This window comes from Temnothorax americanus, unplaced genomic scaffold, assembly GCF_048541705.1.
Source record: "Temnothorax americanus isolate GAGA-0224 unplaced genomic scaffold, ASM4854170v1 Scaffold105, whole genome shotgun sequence".
NCBI classification, from domain to species: Eukaryota; Metazoa; Arthropoda; class Insecta; order Hymenoptera; family Formicidae; genus Temnothorax; species Temnothorax americanus.
Window position 1 is genome coordinate 239,045 of NW_027509237.1, and position 25,190 is coordinate 264,234.

The 25,190-nt window shown below is 41.2% G+C and overlaps 1 protein-coding gene, 1 long non-coding RNA gene and 1 pseudogene across 3 annotated transcripts in view; 2 read left to right on the forward strand and 1 right to left on the reverse strand.

Annotated features, from left to right (window-relative positions):
- LOC143903387 (uncharacterized) overlaps positions 1-23,151 on the reverse strand; it is a 42,991-nt pseudogene extending 19,840 nt beyond the window's left edge. The window contains exons 1-4 of the transcript XR_013258707.1: positions 23,017-23,151; positions 22,592-22,714; positions 21,344-21,490; positions 19,777-19,872 (exon numbers count right to left, since the gene is read on the reverse strand). The product of XR_013258707.1 is annotated as an uncharacterized LOC143903387 (transcript). The remainder of the gene's footprint in view (positions 1-19,776; positions 19,873-21,343; positions 21,491-22,591; positions 22,715-23,016) is intronic.
- On the forward strand, positions 2,001-6,015 carry LOC143903400 (uncharacterized). Its single transcript, XR_013258709.1, has 2 exons — positions 2,001-2,124; positions 5,721-6,015. It is a non-coding gene; the product is annotated as an uncharacterized LOC143903400 (long non-coding RNA).
- LOC143903392 (uncharacterized) lies at positions 2,384-6,015 on the forward strand. Its single transcript, XM_077416947.1, has 8 exons — positions 2,384-2,511; positions 2,708-2,901; positions 3,073-3,256; positions 3,451-3,634; positions 3,832-4,015; positions 4,210-4,527; positions 4,604-4,868; positions 4,971-6,015. The coding sequence occupies exons 3-6, from the start codon at positions 3,143-3,145 to the stop codon at positions 4,226-4,228; spliced, it is 501 nt and encodes a 166-aa protein (XP_077273073.1). The 5' UTR covers positions 2,384-2,511; positions 2,708-2,901; positions 3,073-3,142; the 3' UTR covers positions 4,229-4,527; positions 4,604-4,868; positions 4,971-6,015.
- Positions 23,152-25,190: the final 2,039 nt, after the last annotated feature.

Sequence of the window (25,190 nt, forward strand, 5' to 3'; positions counted from 1 at the left end):
TGACGAGGTCCACATAGTGCGCTCCGTAGTTTTTGGTGTCTACGTGTATTAATATTTTGAATTCGATGTCCACGTGTCTCAGGTTGCCGATGACGGGATCCAGATAATGCGCTCCGTAGTTTTTGGTGTCTACGTGTATTAATATTTTGAATTCGATGTCCACGTATCCCAGGTTGCCGATGACGGGATCCAGATAGTGCGCTTCATAGTTTCCGGTGTCCAGGTGTAATCGTACGTTGAATTCGATGTCTAGGTATCCCAGGTTGCCAATGACAAGGTCCACATAGTGCGCTCCGTAGTTTTCGGTGTCCACGTGTCCCAGGTTGCCGATGACGAGGTCCAGATATCGCGCTCCGTATTTTTCGGTGTCTAGGTGTAATAATACCTCGAATTTGATGTTCACGTGTCCCAGGTTGCCGATGACGAGATCCAGATAGTGCGCTTCATAGTTTTCGGTGTCCAGGTGTAATTGTACGTTGAATTCGATGTCTAGGTGTCCCAGGTTGCCGATGACAAGATCCACATAGTGCGCTCCGTAGTTTTCGGTGTCTACGTGTATTAATATTTTGAATTCGATGTCCACGTATCCCAGGTTGCCGATGACGGGATCCAGATAGTGCGCTTCATAGTTTCCGGTGTCCAGGTGTAATCGTACGTTGAATTTGATGTCTACGTGTCCCAGGTTGCCGATGACGAGGTCCACATAGTGCGCTTCGTAGTTTTCGGTGTCCAGGTGTAATAATATGTTGAATTCAATGTTTAGGTGTCCCAGGTTGCCGATGACAAGGTCCACATATTGCGCTCCGTAGTTTTCGGTGTCTACGTGTATTAATACCTTGAAATTGATGTCTAGGTGTCCCAGGTTGCTGATGACGAGGTCCACATAATGCGCTTCATAGTTTTTGGTGTCTAGGTGTATTAATAACTTTAAATCTGAATGGGTGCGTTCAGCCGATACTCCGCTAGCCTAGCAATCGTGAGCAGTTGCTCGTTTTTGCTCGTTTCTTTTCTTTTTAATCCAGTAAGTCAAAAAAGAGGAAACGAGCGAAAACGAGCGACTGCTCACGATTGCTAGGCTAGCAAAGTATCGGCTGAACGCACCCAATGTAGGACACGTAGATATCGAATTCGAGGTATTAATACATGTAGACACCGAAAACTACGAAGCGCACTATGTGGACCTCGTCATCGGCAACTTGGAACACGTGGCCATCAAATTCAAGGTCAAGAGACACGGTAGTGTCTCGCGCCAAGTACACGCGGAGCGAGACCGACCGTGACTCTTTTACGCGACGCGACGGGTTGCGAGTACCCGAGATGTTGAGATCTCGATAACGAGTGAACGGATCAAGTTCTAAGTAGGCTTGATCGATAGCTTGGGGTCCAATTAGGGGGGGGTTTCTCTCATTAATATTCCGCTACGTGCCCTACGAGCGGAGATATTGCGACGCAAAATCCAAATGCGAAAATTTATTTTTAAGATACGTCGTCTCCGTCAACCGCTTTTCTTTATAACATACATGTAACAAACAGAGAACGTCACTTTCACTTTTTTGACACTGGCGGCTAGCGGCGTTAGTGTCGCAGTGCAGTGCAGTGCAGACAGTGCGTTCGTTTAGAGCGCTATCCTGTCAGTCAGTTCATCATCTGATCAGTTAACCTATCTCGATCGATCGAGAGACACGGTAGTACGCGCGGAGCGAGACCGATCGTGTGACTCTTTATTACGCGTCGCGAGGTAAGGTGCGACAACGCGCGCATACGCGCGTATGCGAAACGGCAGTAACACCGTAATCGTGCCGGCGATATACTGAATTGAATTGCTTCGTGCTTATCTAAAGATTTCGTATCCCTACATTGGGTGCGTTCAGCCGATACTTCGCTAGCCTAGCAATCGTGAGTAGTCGCTCGTTTTCGCTCGTTTCCTCTCCTTTGACCCAATGGATTAAAAGGAGAGGAAACGAGCGACTGCTCACGATTGCTAGGCTAGCGGAGTATCGGCTGAACGCACCCATCTACTATCGCTGCCGGAAAAGAAGGTTCTCTACGCTTGGCAGAAAGCAGAAAGTGACGACTGACACGTTCGATCCCGACTTCGTTGATCGCAGAAGAGCTCAACTCGAGGTACGTTTCCGATTTGCAATTAAAAAATTTTGTGCGATGAATGATATATAGGCTACGGTCAACGTGATACAAATGCTTTGGAGCGTTCTTCCTCTCCTTCTTTCTTCATTGAAAGAAAAGAGAAGAGGAATGCTTCGAAGCATTTGTAGTGTCACGTTGACCGTAGCCATAATATCATATTAATACATTATTTTATTTTTTAGGTCAAGGATTGCCATTTAAAGCTGGTACGTTTGATGGGGCTGTCAGTATTTTTGCGCTTGTGGTTGTGCTATGCAAGCAATACTTTGCACAATCCTACAAGACGTTTATATCGTTTCTTATCAACGTTGTATGCATGTCTGTCAAGAAGCGCAAGAGCAGTGTTACAATTCTATCCAGAGAACGGTGAGAACAAGTTGTTGATATTATATATATCTTGATATATAGGCTACGGTCAACGTGATACAAATGCTCTGGAGCGTTCTTCTTCTCCTTCTTTCTTCATTGAAATAAAAGAGAAGAAGAATGCTTCGAAGCATTTGTAGTGTCACGTTGACCATATAGCCATAATATCATATTAATACATTATTTTATTTTTTAGGTCAAGGATTGCCATTTAAAGCTGGTACGTTTGATGGGGCTATCAGTATTTCTGCGCTTGTGGTTGTGCTATGCAAGCAAAACTTTGCACAATCCTACAAGACGTTTATATCGTTTCTTATCAACGTTGTATGCATGTCTGTCAAGAAGCGCAAGAGCAGTGTTACAATTCTATCCAGAGAACGGTGAGAACAGGTTGTTGATATTATATATATCTTGATATATAGGCTACGGTCAACGTGATACAAATGCTTTGGAGCGTTCTTCCTCTCCTTCTTTCTTCATTGAAAGAAAAGAGAAGAGGAATGCTTCGAAGCATTTGTAGTGTCACGTTGACCGTAGCCATAATATCATATTAATATTTAGGTCAAGGATTGCCATTTAAAGCTGGTACGTTTGATGGGGCTGTCAGTATTTCTGCGCTTGTGGTTGTGCTATGCAAGCAAAACTTTGCACAATCCTACAAGACGTTTATATCGTTTCTTATCAACGTTGTATGCATGTCTGTCAAGAAGCGCAAGAGCAGTGTTACAATTCTATCCAGAGAACGGTGAGAACAGGTTGTTGATATTATATATATCTTGATATATAGGCTACGGTCAACATGATACAAATGCTCTGGAGCGTTCTTCTTCTCCTTTTTTCTTCATTGAAAGAAAAGAGAAGAGGAATGCTTCGAAGCATTTGTAGTGTCACGTTGACCATAGCCATAATATCATATTAATACATTATTTTATTTTTTAGGTCAAGGATTGCCATTTAAAGCTGGTACGTTTGATGGGGCTATCAGTATTTCTGCGCTTGTGGTTGTGCTATGCAAGCAAAACTTTGCACAATCCTACAAGACGTTTATATCGTTTCTTATCAACGTTGTATGCATGTCTGTCAAGAAGCGCAAGAGCAGTGTTACAATTCTATCCAGAGAACGGTGAGAACAGGTTGTTGATATTATATATATCTTGATATATAGGCTACGGTCAACGTGATACAAATGCTCTGGAGCGTTCTTCTTCTCCTTCTTTCTTCATTGAAAGAAAAGAGAAGAGGAATGCTTCGAAGCATTTGTAGTGTCACGTTGACCGTATAGCCATAATATCATATTAATACATTATTTTTTTTTTTTAGGTCAAGGATTGCCATTTAAAGCTGGTACGTTTGATGGGGCTGTCAGTATTTCTGCGCTTGTGGTTGTGCTATGCAAGCAAAACTTTGCACAATCCTACAAGACGTTTATATCGTTTCTTATCAACGTTGTATGCATGTCTGTCAAGAAGCGCAAGAGCAGTGTTACAATTCTATCCAGAGAACGGTGAGAACAGGTTGTTGATATTATATATATCTTGATATATAGGCTACGGTCAACGTGATACAAATGCTCTGGAGCGTTCTTTTTCTCCTTCTTTCTTCATTGAAAAAAAAGAGAAGAGGAATGCTTCGAAGCATTTGTAGTGTCACGTTGACCGTAGCCATAATATCATATTAATACATTATTTTATTTTTTAGGTCAAGGATTGCCATTTAAAGCTGGTACGTTTGATGGGGCTGTCAGTATTTCTGCGCTTGTGGTTGTGCTATGCAAGCAAAACTTTGCACAATCCTACAAAACGTTTATATCGTTTCTTATTAACGTTGTATGCATGTCTGTCAAGAAGCGCAAGAGCAGTGTTACAATTCTATCCAGAGAACGGTGAACAGGTTGTTGATATTATATATATCTTGATATATATATGATGGCAAATACTGGCCGTATTGTCCTCGGTTAGAGGCAGGAGCCAACGAAACCACCGTTTTATACTGAGAGAAATCGCGAAAGTACAAATGGTAAGTACTGTCTTTTCAATATATATTTCACATAATTTCACATAATTACAATGTTGCTATTTTTATTTTATTTTAGATGGATATAGATGATAACGATTTCGCCGATTTCGAGCTAGAATTATCATTGGAAGAAAAATCAGCCACCGATATCGCTGCCGGTCCCGTCGCCGCCGGTTCCGTCGTCGCCGCCGGACCTGTCGCCGCCAGTTTTGTCGCCGCTGGACCTGTCGCCGCTGGTTCCGTCGTCGCCAACCATCCTGTCGCCGCCGGACCTGTCGCCGCTGATCCCGTCGTCGCCGATCGTGCCGCTGCTCGTTTCGATGCCGAAGATGATAGACAAGGTAATATTAATATTATGTATATTTAACAGAAAGTAATGACATATTTATGATTTATTCCGCCAATAATTTGATTGCGATTACGAAAAGTATTACCCCAGCCAGAGTTTGAACCTGGAACCTCCCGCTATCCGTGCAGGCGTCGCCTCAATTCGACCACTGAGGCATGTGGTAACATTTATCGCAATAACAAACAAACATACCATCTTAATCGAAATTAATAAATATCTTCTTGTTATATATGAAAAATTTAATTCATATTATATGTATTTAATTCTAATGTAAATAATAATGTATTTAATGTATTGTTTTATTATAAAAAATAAAATTGCGTTCAGGTATTTTATGTATATGTATAACCTTATCGTATATAATTATATTGTATAATCAGAACCGCTTGCCACCAGTGTCGAAAAAGTGAAAGTGACGTTTCTGATTATGACGTCATCATATAAGACGTCGGCGTTAGAAGTATATACGTATTCGTATCTTAAAAATAAATTTTCACATTTGGACTTTGCGTCGCAATATCTCCGCTCGTAGGGCACGCAGCGGAATATTATGAGAGAAACCCCCCCCCCCCCCTAATTGGACCTCAAGCTATCGATCAAGCCTACTTAGAACTTGATCCGTTCACTCATCGTTATCGAGATCTCAATATCTCGGGTACTCGCAACCCGTCGCGTCGCGTAAAAGAGTCACGGTCTTAATAATTTATTAAAGGATACATTTTTAAATTGGGGTCCGTTATATGGAAAAACATGCCAATTTTGTGCAGGAAATCTAGTATTTAGAAATGAATTAACGTTGACGAAAGAAATAGTTATCATTCATTTAATTTTGTTCTCGTCACAGGATAATAAATTAGTGAAAATACCACAGACATTTAATTTAACTAGCATATCAACAACTAAGATATCGATAGCGAAACAGCAGTATAAAGTAATGAATACTATATTTCATCAGGGTACATCTATTGAAGATGGTCATTATACAAGTATGTGTAGAGAAAAGACATTTTGGATTGAATTTGATGATGGAAAAATTATAGAAAATAAACGATGGCCTACAGGTGCTAAAGGTCTTTATATATTATTTTTGGAAAAAGTTGGTAAGAAATAATTTATACAAGCAACGTAATATACATGCATATTTTACATAAAAGCAATGTCCGGCAATATGTATATATATATATTTACAACTTCAGACACATTTCTTTATAAGATGTAATTTTTTTCTGTTAAGATTAAGATGCGTAACACTACAAAAAGGCGTGATATCCGTACAAATTTACCTTTTTCAAAAAAAAAGGTAAAAAAAGGCGCCAAGTACACGCATAGTAGTACATATGTATTATGTTGATACCTCGAAAAAAACAAAGTGGTAGTATTATATCTCGAAATAACACCCTGTACATACTGTTTATACAATGCGTAATACTACAAAAAGGCGTGATATCCGTACAAAATTACCTTTTTTAAAAAAAGGTAAAAAAATGCGCCAAGTACACGCATAGTAGTATATATGTATTATGTTGTTACCTCGAAAAAAACAAAGTGGTAGTATTATACCTCGAAATAACACCCTGTACATACTGTTTATACAATGCGTAATATTACAAAAAGGCGTGATATCTGTACAAAATTACCTTTTTTAAAAAAAAAGTAAAGAAAGGCGCCAAGTACACGCATAGTAGTGTATATGTTGTTACCTCAAAAAAAAAAAAAAACAGTGGTACTATTATACCTCAAAAAAATCTAAGTAACAAGTGGTAGACGTAATCTTTGTATTTCGAAAAATCTTGAAAAAACTTAAGCAGTAGTTAAATCGATTAAAGGAAAAGAGGCAGTAAGAGCCGGCGCGGTAAATAGGGCGCAAGTTATATATATTTTTCTTATCGTTAAGCAGTAGTATCTTTACCTCGAAAAAACCGAAGTAACAAGTGGTAGACGTAATCTTTGTATGTATTTCGAAAAATCTCGAAAAAACCTAAGCAGTAGTATCTTTACCTCGAAAAAACCGAAGTAACAAGTGGTAGACGTAATCTTTGTATCTCGAAAAATCTCGAAAAAACTAAACAGTAGTATTTTTATTTCCAAATATGTTGTTACCTTGAAAAAAAAAAACAGTGGTAGACGTGGTAGTATTATCCTCAAAAAATCTAAGTAACAAGTGGTAGACGTAATCTTTGTATCTTAAAAAATCTCGAAAAAATCTAAACAGTAGTATTTTTATTTCCAAAAAATTATTACTCAAGTGATACACATCACAAAATTACGTTACCTTATGAAAAATGAGTCGCGCTTCAAGTGATCTATTATTTTATTACAATTACAAAAAAGAAATGATATCTCTTTTTAAATTACAGCGCCAATTACAAAGAACATACACTGAGAAAAAAAATGTGTCAATCCCAAGAAATATTTAGTCCGATACGTTTAGCTAAACATTTTAGTTAGTTAACTAAACATTAGTTGAATTAATTAATTCTTGATTAAAAAAACGAAATAAATTGTTGAAACAATTAATATTTACTTAACTAACTAAAATGTTTAGTTGAACGTATCGAACTAAATATTTCTTGGAATTAACAATTTTTTTTTTCAGTGTATTTTTCGAGATACAAAGATTACCTCTACCACTTGTTACTTAAGTTTTTTTGAGGTATTAAATACGCGAGCACATATATCTGGCCTATCTGCAGGTTGTTGATTTGGATGTAAATTTTCCTTAATTTCGCGCCAATTTGGATTACAAGTCATAGTAAGAAAGATATCTGGTTTTCCATATTTCCGTACAATAGCCATTGCATCTTGATAATGTTGTAACATATTACGCGGTGAACCCACAAATGTTGATGGAAGTATAACCATCTTTCCAATGTGAGCATCATTATTATTAGCAGCGTGTGCTAAATAATCAATCAATCTTTGATAAGTTTCAACTCGCAATTGTTTTTGATTTTGTTTACAATAGTTAATTCGATCTTTTTCAATTTTTACATAACTATCTACAGGCCATTGCTGAAATAATCGTCTTCCCATAACAAATATATTAAAATTATCACGTATAGTTATTCGATATTTTACGTATGCAGCTCTACTTATTCGTTTATTACTATCTTTGCGTTGTAAATTACCATGCCAACCTTGATTACCATATGGATAAAACAATGGATAAATCCATGGTTCTACATTTGGATCCATTGTACTAACTTGTTGTAAAATTTTATTATTTATGTTATAAATTGTGACATAAGTTTCCGGAATTTCACCATTTGCTGTAGTAGAAAAAACAGCTGCAACTTCATTTACCTTTTGCACATTGTATCGGCCACGATCAATTCCCCTTTTTGTTAGAAATCCCAATTGTAATTCACGTATATTATCTGTGACGTGACAAAAGTCGCGTCCCTTACCCCAGATGGGAGCTCGGCCGAGGGAGGCGTCAGGGATGGTGCCTCCGCCCAAGGCGGGCGGAGAGCGAGCCTTTAGGTTAGGATTAAGACCTTTTGCGAGCGTTACAGGTCGAGGGAGTGCGGAGCAGATGGCCAGGGTCACGACGAGTGTAACGGCTTATGCCGCGTCGAGGGACTTACGGCTGGACAACCAGGAGCTTCCGAGGGCGTACGATCGGCGGGCGGGTCACGCTGGGGCCCACAGCCGGCAGATCAGATGACCTGTCAAGGCGTCACGGATGGCACGAGAGCACTGCAGCCCGGATACGGGGGACGCCCCGACGAAGGTCCCCGTTAAGGAACGGGGCCACCACCGCTGAGTACCGCTCCCGGTCGACGAGCCATGGCCCGTCCAGCCTGGCCGTCGAGGAACCGGACGATGAGACGCGGCCTGGACAGCCGGTCTCAAATAGGCGGACTTCAAAACTACCGCCGGCGGATGGGCGCAGTGACGAGGGGCGCTCGCGAAGGGCGCGACGATCGCCTAGAGGGATCGCTGGCAGGCCAGGGCGCAGCACCGATCAGGCTAGGGAAACCGGCGCGCGCGGGCGCGCGCGGGCCCTGCGTGGTCCCGCCGGATCAAGGAAACGCCACTGTCGAGCGAGCCGCCATCCCGGCAACATCCAGCCCTAAGAGCGAGTGACGAGCCGCCGGAACGAGACGGAATTTGTAAGGCCACTGCTCAGCCTTCCTCGAAGTAAGATCGCGAGAATACCTAGGCCCTCCCGGGAGTCGCGTTGTGCCGCGGTAAAGTATGAAATCGGCTGTAATTAAAGAATATCGAGTGCCATACCGCGGGAGGGCCCGTGCGACGAGGTGATCGCGAGTGCCCGCCTCGGGGATGAAAACGTACGGCCGCCGACAGTCAGCGTACATGTAATTTCGTTGTGATATCGTTTCGTGTACTTCGTTGCGTATGATTTCGTTGTGAGTAATTTCGTTCGCGTAATTTCGTTGCGGGTGATTTCGTCGCGTGGAATTTCATGAACGCCGTTGGCTTAACCGTGCCGTAGTTTTGAGAAGTGGCTCTCGCGCGTGAGAGAGCCTCGTAGTTATCGTTGCCGGTTAAGTTCATGCCATTTGTAAGTAGTTATACGTGCGTTTCATCGGGATTAATGGCCCACGGTTGTGTCGAGTTAACGGGTGGGGCCATTCGTGCGTTTCGAGGGGAGAGAAGATCCCCAGCGTTGTCGCGGTAGACCGTAGGGAAATTGCGTAATTGTTTAAGGAGATTGCGTTGGTTATTTGCTAGCATCTCGCGTTTGACCGTCCGGGTGGAATTCGCTGCAACTTATGTCGGGGAATACTTTTGTGCGAATTCAATCGGGATTGCCGTGCAGCTCAGCGACGGAATGAGTATCGCGCTCGTGGGGTGACGCGTGGCGTGTACTCGAATTCTGCTTGTTCGCCGTGGAACTCGCTATCGTCCACTTGTTATCTGCCTTAACCGAAATATAATTTAATGTTTTATGTATTTGAGTGTGATGATTGCGCTACGCTCCCTCTCCTATTCCATCCGCGGTTGATCAAAGAAGCCCACGCCTGAGAAATACTGCGATCTCGTGAATCGTGGTGCGAGGAATCGCACCTGGCGCCCAACATAACATCTCTAAAATACTCAGTCGAGCTACCATCGGGGTTTCGGAGAGCAGTATCGCGAATATTGATAGAGATTATAGTGAAGAAAGCGACGGCGCGCTCCTCCACGGCCGGCGAGACCGAGAGGACATCGTCGTCGTCGTCGTAAATTTTGGCGCCCAACGTGGGGCCTCTCGCCCGAAAATTACCAATTAACGAAAATCGGGAGAGAGAGCGTGCGCAAGTGAATTTGTTTTGTGCAATCATTATATTTATGTGTTCCCCTATGATTTATGTGATTCACTTGTGTTAGTTATATGTTCGATCGGATTTTCGAATTATTATTTCGTGGCCCTGGAATTTTGGTGCCATGAATGCCGTGTGTAGTGCCGAGTGAAGGCCGCTTCGCTCGACTTTGTTTTGGTTCGCGCACGGCCGGTATTCGGGAACTTGAGTTTTTCAGTCGAATTCCTGCCTGTTTACGATTTCGGGGACTGTGTTGGTTTGATTTCGGTTAAGTTTCGCGAAAGTAAATACCGTTCGATAATATTGCGACTGGCATACCTCTTCGTCCAAATAATAAGCTTGGAGAATAATAACGTGCTTGGTAATTCCGCGTATTGGGAAAAGGAAAAGGGCCTTGCTGGTGTCTTCGGTTTCGCGTTCGGTGGACGTCATAAGGGGAGGCGAATAGGACTCCTATGCGGGAGGACGACTTGCTGGAATCGCCTCTTCGGTGGATCAACCGCCTAACGAAAGAACAAGCGGTGCGACATTTAGAAGATCGGGGGTTGGACACGGCCGGAATTTTGCCAACTTTACGCGCGCGTTTAGCTAGATTTGAGGAAAAGTCGATTCGGAAAAAAATGAACGACCAACCGACTCCACCCCCACCCCCGCCGGCCATCGAAATACAATCCGCTAGTCCTCAGGGGGACCAGGGGGCGACCCCGAGGGACAAGGCGACGGGAAGGGAGGACCCCTTCGTGAGTCTGGGGGCGTACAATTTTCCGCCTGACCCCCACAAAACATGGGGGGAAACTTATCAGCGGGCACCCCCGCCGCGAATAGAGTACCCGCCGCGCCATGATAGAGGAAATACGCGCGGATCCGCGGCCGAGGCTTATAATATAATGAGAAAGTGGAACCTCCACTTCTCCGGACAACGCGGTAGCGACGCGGAAGCATTTTTGTTACGGATTAAGGAGGCCCGCTCCATTATTCACGTAGATGACGCCGAACTGTTTAAGTGCTTGCCCCTATTCCTTTCGGGTACCGCGCTATATTGGGTAAGATTGGAAAGCGAAAATTGGCGGGATTGGCGGGATTTCGAACACGCGTGGCGAAGTCGATTTGGCGACCCGGACTATTTAACGACCCTTCGGGAAGAGATACAGCGACGAACGCAGGGAGAACACGAGCCGGCGGTCGAATATTTGACCTGCTTACGGTCTTTGTTCACGCGAATGAGCCCTCCGTGGTCCCTCCCGGAGCAGCTCACATTAGCCCACCGGAACTTATTGCCGCGGCTACAGTTCGCGATTCGACGGTGGGAGTTTAGCGATTTTCACACGTTGGAGGATTTGGCTACGCGGACGGAACGAACCCTCCTCGCGGACAAAATGTATAGACCCCCCTTGTTACCGGAACAGTCACTTTTTCCGGACTTAGCGTACCACGCGCCGAAGGGGAAACCGCGATCCCCGAATACCGTTGCCGCGGGGGAGGCCGTGGCTCAGGGAGACCCAAGTAGAGGGGAGGCCTGGAGCGCCGCAGCGTCCACCGACGCCACCATACCGAGATCGGTTCCCGATGATTCCAACTTAAAATGTTGGAACTGCGATCAGACGGGCCATCGGGCGAGGACCTGCAGGGCGGCTCGACGGCAACATTGCTACCGGTGCGGGAACCCGGGGTTTACGACGCGGACATGCCCTAGGTGTTCGGGAAACGCGAAAGGGGGTCAGTAGGACGGGTCCCTACGCCCCCAATTATCGAGAACGAGGCCCGGACCGCGAATACCCCGGAAGAAAAACTCTCGTACGTGACGCTCGATCCCGACGAATTCCCCCCGCTGAAGTATATTACAATCCGGATAGGCGGCCGGCCCCTGTTAGCGTTGGTGGACTCGGGCTCGAACATGACGCTCCTCGGTCGCGAGGGGATGCAAATAGTAAAAAGTTTAGGCGTCCCAACCACGCGAGAGGGGGGCGCAACCATCCGAATGGCAAACGGACAAATAGCCCCGATTCAGAAAGAAGCCTCGCTTTCTATCCATCTAAAGGATCGGAGTCGGAAGATCTCGGTAGGCATATTGCCGGATTTGGCCGTGCCGTGTATCGTGGGGATGGACTTCTTGACAAAATTCGGTATCGCGCTAGACTTCGGAAAAGGGGAGTGGCATTTTGCGGATAGGCATCGTGTCCGCTACCAGTTTCAATTGAAAGAAACGGACCCCCGCGTTTGTGGGCTCGCGGAGCTAACTAAAGATCAGGAAAATCATCTGAAAAATTTTTTACGGAAAATAGTAGCACCATCGGGAGACCCCGGTCTGACCAACCTAACCAAACATAAAATAGAAGTAGGAGATCATCCGCCGCTAAAGCAACGCTGCTATTTAGTCTCGCCAAAGGTGCAAGAAGCAATCCGCGCAGAGGTAGATAAAATGTTAGCAGCCGGAATAATTGAGCCGTCAGCAAGTCAATGGTCGAACCCAATCGTGATGGTGAAGAAATCGAATGGCAAGTACCGGTTTTGCCTGGATTTCCGCGGAGTTAATAAGATATCTAAAAAGGACGCGTACCCGATACCACCAATGGACGGGATACTCAATAAGTTACGTTCGGCAAAATATATTTCTACAATCGACCTTAGCCAGGCTTACTTTCAGATTCCGTTGAATAAAGATAGCCGAGAGATTACCGCGTTTAGCGTCCCGGGAAAAGGCTTATATCATTTCGTCCGAATGCCATACGGATTAACGGGTGCCCCCGCGACGTTCCAGCGACTATTAGATAGTTTAATAGGCCCGGAAATGGAGCTTTTAGTTTTCGCGTACCTAGACGATATAATTGTCGCGACGGAAACTTTCGAGGAACACCTCGAATGGCTAAAACGAGTGTTAGATAAAATTAAAGCTGCGGGATTAACGATTAATATGGATAAATGCGAGTTCTGTAGATCTCAGGTTAAGTATTTAGGCTTCGTGGTGGAGGCGGGAGGCGTATCGGTGGACCCAGAAAAGACGCGCCCCGTGCTAGAGTACCCGGCGCCTCGAACACTGAGACAATTGCGTAGATTTCTCGGGATGTCATCGTGGTATCGGAAGTTTATACCGGAGTTCGCGACGCTAAGTGAGCCCTTGACCCGCCTTTTGAAGAAAGGCAGGACGCTGGGAGTGGGGGGATGAACAAGTTCATGCATTTAATAGCATTAGGAGTAGCTTAATGGCGGCCCCCGTCCTGGCATGCCCAGATTTTAAAGAACCTTTCGTGTTACAAACCGACGCGAGCTCGGTTGGGTTGGGGGCGGTCTTGACTCAGAACCTAGAGGGGGAAGAACGCGTAATAGCCTATGCCAGTCGCGTGTTGTCGGACCCGGAAAAGCGGTACTCGGTGACTGAACAAGAGTGCCTGGCCGTGGTGTGGGCCATTCAGAAGTTTAGGCCGTATTTAGAGGGTTACAAGTTCACCGTAGTTACGGATCATAGTAGCTTGCGGTGGCTCCACAACTTGAAAAATCCCACGGGTCGTTTGGCCCGATGGGCGTTAGAATTATTAGAGTATGATTACACAGTGGAGTACCGCAAGGGAGCCCTACACCACGTGCCCGATGCCTTGTCGCGAATGTATGAAAGCGCGGAAGGTGGAAGAGTAAACGCCGCAATCGAGATCGAGGAGTGTGAGGGTACCAGTGACGAGTGGTATCGCAGGCGGTATAGAGAGGTAGCGACTGACCCGAAGCGGTTTGCTCACTGGAAAATAGTTGATCGGCAGCTATACTTTTTGCGACCGCGACCGGTGATTTCGGACATAGTTGAGGATTTGGACCGGTGGAAGCTGGTATTGCCGAGAGAATTACGCGCCGAGGCCCTTCGCGAATCCCACGACGCGCCGCAGGCCGGTCATTTGGGAGTCGAAAAGACATATCAGCGTCTCGCCGTGTCGTACTATTGGCCAAATATGTTTCGCGAGGTCACTCGGTACATTCGGACGTGCGACACATGTCAGAGGACGAAGGTCGAGCAAGCTAGTCCCGCGGGGTGGATGGGCCGCCGCGTTATAGAGGGGCCGTGGACTTCGATCGCCGCGGACATAGTGGGGCCCTTGCCTCGCAGCAAGGCCGGCTACCAGTACCTTCTGGTGATCCAAGATTTATTCACAAGATGGATCGAGTTGAAGCCTTTGCGAGCGGCTACCGGCCCGAAAATTAAAGAGGCGTTGAAGGATCTTATCGTGTCGCGGTGGGGTACGCCGAAGATCCTCCTCACGGATAATGGAACTGAGTTCGTGAATCGCGTGATGAAGGGTTTCGCTGAGGAGCATGGCATCACGCACGCCACGGTGCCGCCGTACCACCCGCAGGCCAATCCCGTGGAGAGGGTCAATAGGACCCTGAAAACAATGATCGTGTCGTTTATTGAGAGGGATCATCGGGAGTGGGATAAATACCTTCCACAGTTTCGTTTTGCTTATAATACGGCGGCGCATTCGTCGTTGGAAGCGTCACCGGCGTTCGTGAATTTGGGACGTGAGCTGGTGCCGCCGAACTTGTTGCGTGACCAGGGGGAGGACGTGACTCAGGTGGAGCCGCGGGACCCGGCGGAGTGGTCCCAGCGGATGATCGAATTAAGGGCCGTTCGAGAATGGGTGGCGGAGAATATGGACCAGGCGAACCAGAGGCAGGCCGCGCATTATAATCTGCGTAGGCGACCGCGAAGATTCCGAGTCGGGGACTTAGTATTAAGGCGGCAGCACGTGCTGTCGTCAGCCGCACAGAATATCGCGGGAAAACTGGCGCCGAAATTCCAGGGACCCCTACGAGTGAAACGGGTGATCTCTCCGGTGGTGTACGAGTTGACACAGCTGGACGGGTCAACCGTAGGGAAAGTGCATGTCAAGGATGTGAAACCGTACTACCCCCCTAACCCCGACCCGTAGGGCTTACCGAGAGACACGAGTGCGGTCCCGCGACCTGTGCCGCGATCGGAGCCGAAGCCGCTCAAGGAGATAGTAGACCGGAGAGCCCGAGGACCCAGAGGGGACTCCTAGCGCCAGGGACGAGATACCGCGATTGGTTGAGACCCCCCCCCCAGTATTATACCTTTGGGACCCAAATAAAAAGTGTCTACCAAACCTACGTGTGGTAATTGAGCGTGTGCATGTCGAACCCTTCCGCCTCCTTCCTGTTCCCTGAGAAGGAAATTCGCGTGGAGGTTGGAACAGGGCAAGATGAACGGGGTGGGACGTAGTTGAGGAAATTTGGAGGGGAACAAAGTCGGGAAACAATGGTGCGGTGAATTGGTCGGTTAAATTTGGGGAAAGATTGGGAAGTAATTCGGAGATTTTCGTTTCGGGTGATTTTCGTGTACTATTGAGTAACGTCGGAAGGGAAGACGCATTGACTGATCGGGGTCGGACGGGGCAAAGCCGTCACCGACGGAGTGAGGTCTCATGAGGGAAATGAATGGGGTATATCAGAAGGCTTGAGCGGTGGTCTCCGGCGGACCGGGGCGGACGTCCCCCTCGGCACTCGTCTGGGAGCGGGGAGTTGTGACGTGACAAAAGTCGCGTCCCTTACCCCAGATGGGAGCTCGGCCGAGGGAGGCGTCAGGGATGGTGCTTCCGCCCGAGGCGGGCGGAGAGCGAGCCTTTAGGTTAGGATTAAGACCTTTTGCGAGCGTTACAGGTCGAGGGAGTGCGGTGCAGATGGCCAGGGTCACGACGAGTGTAACGGCTTATGCCGCGTCGAGGGACTTACGGCTGGACAACCAGGAGCTTCCGAGGGCGTACGATCGGCGGGCGGGTCACGCTGGGGCCCACAGCCGGCAGATCAGATGACCTGTCAAGGCGTCACGGATGGCACGAGAGCACTGCAGCCCGGATACGGGGGACGCCCCGACGAAGGTCCCCGTTAAGGAACGGGGCCACCACCGCTGAGTACCGCTCCCGGTCGACGAGCCATGGCCCGTCCAGCCTGGCCGTCGAGGAACCGGACGATGAGACGCGGCCTGGACAGCCGGTCTCAAATAGGCGGACTTCAAAACTACCGCCGGCGGATGGGCGCAGTGACGAGGGGCGCTCGCGAAGGGCGCGACGATCGCCTAGAGGGATCGCTGGCAGGCCAGGGCGCAGCACCGATCAGGCTAGGGAAACCGGCGCGCGCGGGCGCGCGCGGGCCCTGCGTGGTCCCGCCGGATCAAGGAAACGCCACTGTCGAGCGAGCCGCCATCCCGGCAACATCCAGCCCTAAGAGCGAGTGACGAGCCGCCGGAACGAGACGGAATTTGTAAGGCCACTGCTCAGCCTTCCTCGAAGTAAGATCGCGAGAATACCTAGGCCCTCCCGGGAGTCGCGTTGTGCCGCGGTAAAGTATGAAATCGGCTGTAATTAAAGAATATCGAGTGCCATACCGCGGGAGGGCCCGTGCGACGAGGTGATCGCGAGTGCCCGCCTCGGGGATGAAAACGTACGGCCGCCGACAGTCAGCGTACATGTAATTTCGTTGTGATATCGTTTCGTGTACTTCGTTGCGTATGATTTCGTTGTGAGTAATTTCGTTCGCGTAATTTCGTTGCGGGTGATTTCGTCGCGTGGAATTTCATGAACGCCGTTGGCTTAACCGTGCCGTAGTTTTGAGAAGTGGCTCTCGCGCGTGAGAGAGCCTCGTAGTTATCGTTGCCGGTTAAGTTCATGCCATTTGTAAGTAGTTATACGTGCGTTTCATCGGGATTAATGGCCCACGGTTGTGTCGAGTTAACGGGTGGGGCCATTCGTGCGTTTCGAGGGGAGAGAAGATCCCCAGCGTTGTCGCGGTAGACCGTAGGAAAATTGCGTAATTGTTTAAGGAGATTGCGTTGGTTATTTGCTAGCATCTCGCGTTTGACCGTCCGGGTGGAATTCGCTGCAACTTATGTCGGGGAATACTTTTGTGCGAATTCAATCGGGATTGCCGTGCAGCTCAGCGACGGAATGAGTATCGCGCTCGTGGGGTGACGCGTGGCGTGTACTCGAATTCTGCTTGTTCGCCGTGGAACTCGCTATCGTCCACTTGTTATCTGCCTTAACCGAAATATAATTTAATGTTTTATGTATTTGAGTGTGATGATTGCGCTACGCTCCCTCTCCTATTCCATCCGCGGTTGATCAAAGAAGCCCACGCCTGAGAAATACTGCGATCTCGTGAATCGTGGTGCGAGGAATCGCACCTGGCGCCCAACATAACATCTCTAAAATACTCAGTCGAGCTACCATCGGGGTTTCGGAGAGCAGTATCGCGAATATTGATAGAGATTATAGTGAAGAAAGCGACGGCGCGCTCCTCCACGGCCGGCGAGACCGAGAGGACATCGTCGTCGTCGTCGTATATCAGACGTTTGCTGTTGTACTTGAATTTCTTCGTGCATCATTCGATAAGATTGTGCAAATATATTATTCGTACGCATTATGTTATCTATTAAAAGCAAAATTTCTTCATCAAGATTCGAATTTTGATGTAACCGACACTCTGTTGCTTTATTGTTATCTACAATAAATAGTTGACCATAGCTTGGCATTTCACTTGGTGCAGGATATAACGCAGTATTAATTTGATAATAAACTTGTCCTTGAATTTTAAAACAATAAGGTCCACGTCTTTGCGCACTAAAATTTGATATATTTGCATTAAACGATGCGAATGAAAATGTATTATTATAACCACGAATACGATTGTAAAAATGGTTTGATTTTGGATGATTTCCTGTAAACAGTTTGTAAAGTTCACATGGAGGTTGTGGTAAAGGATCTAACTTAACAGAACCATGACTACAACAATCGTTAAACGAATTGCCTTTATTAGCTACTTTTTCAGAATTAAAATGTTTTGCACCACAATGTTCACAACATAAATTCATTTCTCCTATGTAGTGTTCTACGACATTTTTTAATTGAGTAAGGTGAGATGTATCAATATTCGTGTATCCCTTGTTTAAAGCTCGATTTCTTTCATTTCACCTTATCTGTTTTTCGTTAGAATGTATTGTTTTTTGTTTCACTGTTTTATTATTTGTTACATTTTGCAATGGTACTTTATTTAAAATAACTAAATTTTCGAATCTGTTATTATCATCTAAATTTATTAATTCATTTGATGTGCTAGGTATAGGGGAAATAATATTATTATTTAGAACTTCAGTAGTTAAGTTACGAGTATTCTGAGTTATTTCAATATTATCATTAACATTAAACAATTTCATACTATCATTTATCGCAGTAACATCATTACTATTTCTTATTATAGGGACATTTGTAATTGTTGATGTACTAATTGCTTGCAATGCAGTAGTAACTGTTTCAGTTGTTGGATGTACTACTTTCATAGATGAAATAGTTGAAGTATGATAATCTACTACTATATTTTCCGAAAAACTTGTAGAAGGTTGTGTTATATTTGAACAAATCTCACTAATATTTGAAAAAGATTGACAGTTTTCATTAATTCTTATTCGCTTTGCTTCCCGCCTGTTAGCCTGAGATTGTGCTTTTCTTTCTCGTTTATTACGTTGAAATTCTTCTTCTTCTTCAACTGTTCGAATTACTTTTTTTCGAGGCATAATTATTATTAGTTTAATTAAGTTAAGAAAAAATAATACTGGTAACTTTTTTAATACGCTTTGTAAAAAGATAAATTTTATTTAATTAAAAATTACAAAAATATTGCTTTTAAATATATAAACATTAATTTATAAAAATATATTTTTAAAATCAACTTTAATTTAACTTAAAGTTACTTTTAATTTAAGTTATAAAGCTGATTTTAATTCAAGTTAAAGTCAATTTTAATTTAAGTCAAAACTAATTTCAATTCAAACCAATGTAAATATTAATTCAAGTTAAAGTAAATTTAAGATAAAGTAAATTTTGATTTAAGTTAAAATTAATTTTAATTCAAGTCAAAGCTAATTTTAATTCAAGTTAAAGCCAATTTCAATCCAAGTCAAAACCAATTTCAATCTAATTAAAGCTAATTTTAATCCAAATCAAAGCCAATTTTAATTCAAGTCAAAGTCAATTTCAATCCAAGTCAAAGCCAATTTCAATCCAAATCAAAGTCAATTTCAATCCAATCAAAGCCAATTTCAATCCAAGTTAAAGCCAGTTTCAATCCAAGTAAAAACCAATTTCAATCCAATTAAAGCCAATTTCAGTCCAAACCAAAATCAATTTTAATTTAAGTCTAAACAAATATTAATCCAAGTTAAAACCAATTTCAATTTAAGTCAATTCAATTTCAATTCAAGTTAAAATTAATTTTAATCTAACTCAAATTAATTTTAATTAAAGTTTAACGTTCTAATCAAATCTAATTATAAAAAAATATAAATTAGTTTAATTTAATTAAAAATTATGACTTGTTTTTTAGTATAAATTAAATTATTATTTAATTATGTACGTAATATTGAACTAATAATTTTAATTTATCGAAACTAATTTTAATTTAAATCTAAGCTAGCTTTTTAATTCAAATCAAAGTCAATTATAATTCAAAAATTCAATTTTAATTTTAGTTAAATTTTAATTTTAATTTTAGTTAAATTGAATTTCAATTTTTTAATTAAAATGATATAATAAATAAGCAATCTTTAATACACATTTGCTTAAAAATTAAAAGATATACCTTTCCTTAAATCTTGAGTATACTTATATATTGTCTGAGTAGAGAAGTTACACCTTCGAAAATATCTTGACGAAGAAGCTCAAAAGCTTCCTGTAGCTGAAAAATAAAAAAAAAAATATATTAATAATTTTTCATTATATTTCTACCTTTTTTTATATTAAAAAAAATAAAATTAAGAATATAAAAATTTATGACTCACAAAGAGATTATGATTATTTCAAAGACGTTATGATTATTTCACTAATTTTAATATTTTTGTTCTCTCATAGAGGGAGCTTTATTTTAAAGTAAGTTTTGTTTTGAGTCAAAAATTTTATTTCGAATTTTCACGGATAATGTGTTCATAATGTTTTAAAATAGAGCTCAACACAAAATATACATTTTGACCGATTTTAAGCTGGCTTCGCTTAAGGGGATCCTAAAACCGTCTATAATACCGATATTTATTTGTTCATACTAATTTTTTTATTAGCTTTATGAATTTAAAAATCCTTTTCCAAAATTAAAACATATTCAAAAATGAAGTCCATGCCGTATAGGCAAGTTATAAACAAAATAATTTTTGTATATCTTAGAATATTTTTTATATTTTAAATTTTGAATAATTATAAAAATATAACATAATCATAAAATAAATAAAATGTTTTTATACCAAAGTATATTTTTATTTTTAACAATTTATGTTTTGTAAATTATTTTAATGTAAAAATATTAAGATATATACATATCACATATATGTATACATACTTCATAAAAATAATTATTCAAATACTTATTTTAAGGTTATTAGATAAAAATGTTTATATTTATTTTGTTCGTAGATTAAATAATATAAATTATAAAAATATGAAAACCATTTCAATTTTATTTATACATACCATACATTTGATAAATAGATGTTTTAAATAATTATCTTCATAAACGTACATATATATGTGCTTTAATATTAATGTATATGTATTATAAAGAAAAGTGGGAGTAAATTTTTAAATGATAATTATTTAGTGTTATATAAGAAAAATTTGACTATTATAATTACGTTGATTAATATATATCAAAGTTACTACATTACGATAACACAATTTGATTTACTCAATGTTTTTTTTTAAATATCTAGCGTTATTTTATAGTGTAAATTATATCTTAACAACAGGATATATTGCAGCAATATTGCCATATTGAGCATGTACAATATTTCACAACTATAAAATTTAATGAGTATGCGAACAACTTAATTTGTGAATATAGTAACAAATAAAGTTGCGCAGTATTTTAAAAACGTAAATTATCATTTTGCTATTTACCGAACAACTTAATTTGTAAATATAGTAACAAATAAAGTTGCGCAGTATTTTAAAAACGTAAATTATCATTTTGCTACTTACCGACATCATAAAATTTTGAAATTAAATAAAAAAAAACGAGACATGAGCGACGATTTTCCTTCTCAGAATGTATTTTACACACAAAAATAAATTATTTTACCAAATTTTAAGATAATCTGAGGGGAGAGCGTTATACTAAACATGTTATTTTTAACATTTACTGGCGAAGAAAAGATAATTACTTTTTCCTTTCTCGGAATCTTTCCGCTTTCTCGTTCCCTCTAGGCCGTTCCGCTCTCGCCACCTCCTCGCACTTACGCCCGTGAAAAGATACGCTATCCTATCCCTGTTAGGCGCGCGGTGACGGTGCACAGTGGTGCACAGCTACACTGCAAACACACACCCAAAATAATGGCTAAATAAATATTTAATATACTTAGATTACATACTAATTTCATTTCTGTAAATATGTTTTTACAAATATGCTAAATAAATTTTTTTATTAATACATACAAATAACTTCCAATATACATATACAATATAAAATATTGAACTATCACGTTTTAATAAAGCACGCCAAGTTTTTGCTTCACTATATAATCTTGTTAGTCATTTTAGTTACTTTGATTTGAGCTTGTTCTATAAAAATTAAAATTTTCAAGATTAATTCATAATATATAAGCAAAGAATATTTATATTATTGTTATATTTGTTGTTATCCTTGATTTATGGACCTATTTTGTAATTTCCAGTAATAATTTCGTTATCGTTTTATTTGCTTTGTATTTATATAGGGGAGAGTTGGATATTACCGAGCCCCTAAGAATTGAAGCGTATATCTAAGCTTAGAAATGTTTCAAAAAAACAAAATGTGCAGTTTTAAATAGGTAATTTATTTGGCTATCCATATATAATAGTAATAATCTTCAAAGTTAAACACAAACTAAAATATTAACAATTTTCCAAAAAATGAAAAAACGTGGTATTACCGAACTGGTCTGATAATATCGTGCCTATAAAAATTACTCTGGTTTCAGCCAGTGACATCAAGTAGAACACAATAACAAAATGTTTTTTTTTTTATATTTATGCATTAATATCGTCTAGTAGATACCTACATATAAAAATAAGTGAATGTGTTAACAAATAACGATTATTTCAAATCAAAACTTAAGCAACGATCTTTTCTGTAAGCACCTTACATTGTAAACTAAAAAGTCTTGGTAATTCTTAACACACAGTTATCGTTATATCTATTGTCTATGAACAAAAACAACTTTAAAATCTTATCAGTCTCCAAAATTCAATCAGTCTCAAAATTTCAACTTTGGGCGCGAAATTATCAAACTCAATTATTTCACTTTACAATCTTAAAATATATAGAAAAGAAACGCGTATTCCTAAAATCATTTTGGAACCTAATTTTATAGTGTTTTAGCCTATCAAATGCGTCAAATTTAATTCTGTAATGTAAATATTATATTACTCACCTCTTATCGAAACTACCAGCAAAATTACAGTGAATAAGCAGCAAATCTTGCAGAGCGCAATGTCTTCACATGGACGGCCGGAACGAACTGACAGCGCATTTGCGGGGGGTATTCCGTGTTAGTCTATGATATTAAGATAATTGTAGACGCGTAATACAAATAGTTATTGAGTGAAACAGTGGCGCGGAATTGTCAACCGCGCGGTAATATCCAACTCTCCCCTATATATATATATATATATATATATATATATATATATATATATATATATATGTATAGTAAAAAACTACGCAATTACATTTTTAAAAAATATAAAAATATAAAATATACATAACGTATTGTATAAATAATTTTATCTATATTCGCGTTCAGGCCCATATTCTATATAATTACTTAAATAAGTAATAAACATTAGATATACTAACCTCGTGTGATGAGAGCTGTCACATTATATGAAAGCCGCCGTAGTTTTAAACTCATAGAGATATAAGAATAAGTAGAGTGCGAATCATATGTAGAGTTCTAAATAATAAGAAAAGCGCCACTGGGGCTCGTGCTTGCTGATTCGCTGATCGCGCCACCAATCACAATCAAGAATGTTGTGTCCGCAGCATTTTGTGTCAATCCGTGTCACATACTACGTTTACGCAAGCGTTACTTCTGTAGTAATTTACGATAATTTCTTCGCGTAAACGGAATTTTATAGTAACTTACGATAATTTACTCCGTGTAAACGGGTGAATTACCATAAGTTACTACAGAAGTAACGCTCACGTAAACGTACCGTAGTATGATACTACATTTACGCGAGCGTTACTTTTGTAGTAACTTACGATAATTTCTTCACATAAACGGGATTTTTCTTCGCGTAAACGGGATTTTGTAGTAACTTACGATAATTTACTCCGTGTAAACGAGTAAATTATCGTAAGTTACTACAGAAGTAACGCTCGCATAAACGTAGTATCAAGCTGGAGTAATATGGCATGTATTTTCCACGTAACCGCGTAACCAATTAAAAGCGTTTCGCATTTTTGGTTACGCATATTCATGCTTCTGATTGGTTACGCGATACGCGTTACTCAGAAAATATCAGTTTAATGGAGGATTCACATTGCGTCCGATGTTCGACGTACGACGATCCGACATCCAATAACAGAATTTATTATTAGAGACAAAAATTTCCTATTGGATGTCGGATCGTCGTACGTCGAACATCGGACGCAGTGTGAATCTTCCATATATGACCGCACCCTCATACAGAGGTTACGTGAAGCTGCGGGCTCAATGGAATTATGGACAGGGTTGATTATTTCCCCCCCCCCCCCTACACACACACACACGCACGCACGCACACACGCACGCACGCGCGCGTATATGTGTATGTATGTATGTATGTGTGTGTGTATATATACGTGCAAAAATAATCGCATTCAATATTTTTACTAAACAAAGAAAGATTATTACACACGTGTTGTATAAATGTTTTCTTTAATTAATAACACTCTTTTATTAACATGCAAACTTTATTTATTAAATTAATCAGATTTAATCAAATAGAATGTAAAATTGAACAAGTTTAATTAAAATAATTCAATCTAACTACTTGAGTATACCCTCGCTCGCGTAATTATTAAGTAAGCGAGGGAGACAGAGGAAGAGAGAAAAGGAGAAAAGAAATACTATTCCTACAATTTTACAAAAAAGTAAAATATATCGTATCATTTAGGAAAAGTTTATCGTATCAATTGCTAGTTTATGTACAGAATTTTATTCTTAAATTATGCACGAATTACAATCAATACAAATGTATCTGAAATAAGCAAGTTGGGGAATATCTCAGTTTTTCGATTGCCATAAGAATATTCAGATAAGATGACAGTTGTTTTGTTAGTTATCGATACATTACATTAGCCGCTATATGTTTGCAGTTCATAAGACACGTCTGATTAGTTTCGAACAAGTCATTTTCGCCATCATCATGATGTTATTAATCAACATAGCTTTGAAACGTAAAAATCTAGTGTCGTTAAATAACTCTACTAATAATTATAAATCAAAAACTCAATTTTCTTAAGTAAATAAAAAAAACATATTATAAACATTTTTGAACCAGAATTTTTTGGAGCTGTCGCCTATCATTGTTACAATTAAATAACAATAAAAAATTTTCCTTGTACCGCATCGAATTTCATCTTATTGTTAGTTATATCGTATTCGTTTTTCGGTTTTTATAATCATCTCCGATAGTGCGTATCAAAGTAATCGACCAGATTATCCGAGATCCGGATCGAGATATACTGGTCAAGTAATAAAATGATAAAATATTAAACAATACATATTTTTCCTCAATACGAAACAATCGCAAAAAATATGTTGAATAATTTGCCCATCAAATTAAAACTTTATTAAGCTAAATTAAATAAACTTGATATCGAAACGATATTAGAACATCATACTGCGAATAACAAATTATATATATTATGTAAGTACTGAGCGACAAAACCTATCCAGGGCGATAACTAACATATGAGCTGCGTGTTATCTAGCCTAATATTGGAACATTAAACGTTAACGAGTGACCAAGGTGTATACCATA